The 1,631-nt window shown below is 36.7% G+C and overlaps 1 protein-coding gene across 1 annotated transcript in view; it reads left to right on the plus strand.

Annotated features, from left to right (window-relative positions):
- The window catches only part of LOC101850301 (proline-rich transmembrane protein 1), a 7,673-nt gene extending 6,241 nt beyond the window's left edge, over positions 1–1,432 (plus strand). Inside the window, exon 4 of the mRNA XM_035973582.1 lies at positions 1,121–1,432. Coding sequence (XP_035829475.1) covers positions 1,121–1,124 — 4 coding nt within the window. The 3' untranslated portion in view covers positions 1,125–1,432. The remainder of the gene's footprint in view (positions 1–1,120) is intronic.
- The last annotated feature ends 199 nt before the right edge of the window (positions 1,433–1,631 follow it).

The following is a 1,631-nucleotide window of genomic DNA, read 5'->3' on the forward strand; positions in this document are numbered from 1 at the left end:
CCCTCGGAAAAATAACAATCGACAAAAAGCAAGGTAAACCCGACAATAGAGAAAATCTACCCAAACAGAATCTTCTCATTTTCTCATCTTCTCAAAAGATGAAGTTCCTGCCGTTCTGATGAAATACGTACGCATCAACAATTGTTATTGTTTTTAGTTGTTTTGTTGTTTTTTGTTTTAAAAAAAGAAGAAAATATGCATATTGTACACATTGTAGACGTACCAGTACATAATATGTATATCATATTCGGATATTATAGATGTAATTATTATTCATGATTTCGCAGGCCTATCAATGTTTTACATAGAGTGGTCACGACGCAGTGGAATCAGGTGCTCGTACATTTTTGGGTATATGGAGTTATTGGCATCATTTTAACATAAAACCTGTTCTTTGTCCTGATTTTGATTTGACGAAAATAAAAGACATGTACCTTACATCGAAGTCGAGACATTTTCGATTGAAATAAATAAATGGGGATCAGTGGCGTTAGAGGTAAATGTGTCATGACGCGGTGGACTCAGGTGCTCGTCAATTTCTGGGCATGTGGAGTTATTGGTATCATCTGAAAGCTTTTTCATTTGTTATGCTTTCAATGAAAATAAAATACACATACATCTTAAAGAGAAGTCAAGATATTTGCGATTGAACGAGGTGCCTGGTTTCAGAGACGAAATTAGCGAGAAAATGGCCGCCAAAGTTTGGTAACTCTAATAGCTAAAGAGTCTTTGAAAACTGAAACAATTCGTGCCTTTAATCAACGTTTTTCAGTATAATTCCCATGGAAATATGTTGGGTTTTTATAGTAGAGGGTTTTACGGCGTTCGTAACTACATAAGGTCATATGAGCGCGCGAAAGCAGACAACAGAATATTGCTAGAGAGCAGGAAAGGAGGTGAAAGGAGACAATTTTATAGAAGAAAATTTTTCGGTCGCTACCCGGATTCGAACCCTGGACCTTTGAATGAGAGGCCAACACCTTAACCTCTAGGCCACGAGAGCCCCGCTAATTTGTTTTTGTATGGACCTATAAGGGTTTGAGCCAAAAATCAAAGATTCATTAAAAATTGCCTTACAGGAAAATGCCCGTTTCTCCGATTTCGTTATTCTGACGAGCGCCTGATTTCACCATGATGCCTCACAAATAAATGAGCGAGAAAATAGCTGCCAAAGTTCGGTACTTCGACCGACTGCTGTAGTGTCCATGGAAAATGCAAATTTACAATTTTTATGCCTATGATCAATGTTTTTCAATAAAAGACCCTCATATAATAATATGTTCCGAAATGGACACAAAAGGTGTTGAGCTTTTTAAAAATCGATAAAAATTGGCCAATGTTGGAAAATGTCGGTTTCTTTGATTTCATTATTGTGAGGAAAGCGCCTGATTTCACTCAGGTGCCACAGAATAAATACCAATATTTCAAAGGATTTATGATGTAGGTGTTTTTAGCTGTTTGCGCACTTACCGTATTTTGAAAAAATATATTGTCATTTTTGTTTTTAATTGTTTGGGAACACAGTGCCTAAACATTGATCAATGGTCACTGGGGTTTGACTTATAGAATTGTTGAATCGGGGTTCCCACCTCATGTCCTTGGCTAAGAAGTAATTTGAAATGTTGTATATA

This window comes from Aplysia californica, unplaced genomic scaffold, assembly GCF_000002075.1.
Source record: "Aplysia californica isolate F4 #8 unplaced genomic scaffold, AplCal3.0 scaffold01448, whole genome shotgun sequence".
NCBI lineage: Eukaryota > Metazoa > Mollusca > Gastropoda > Aplysiida > Aplysiidae > Aplysia > Aplysia californica.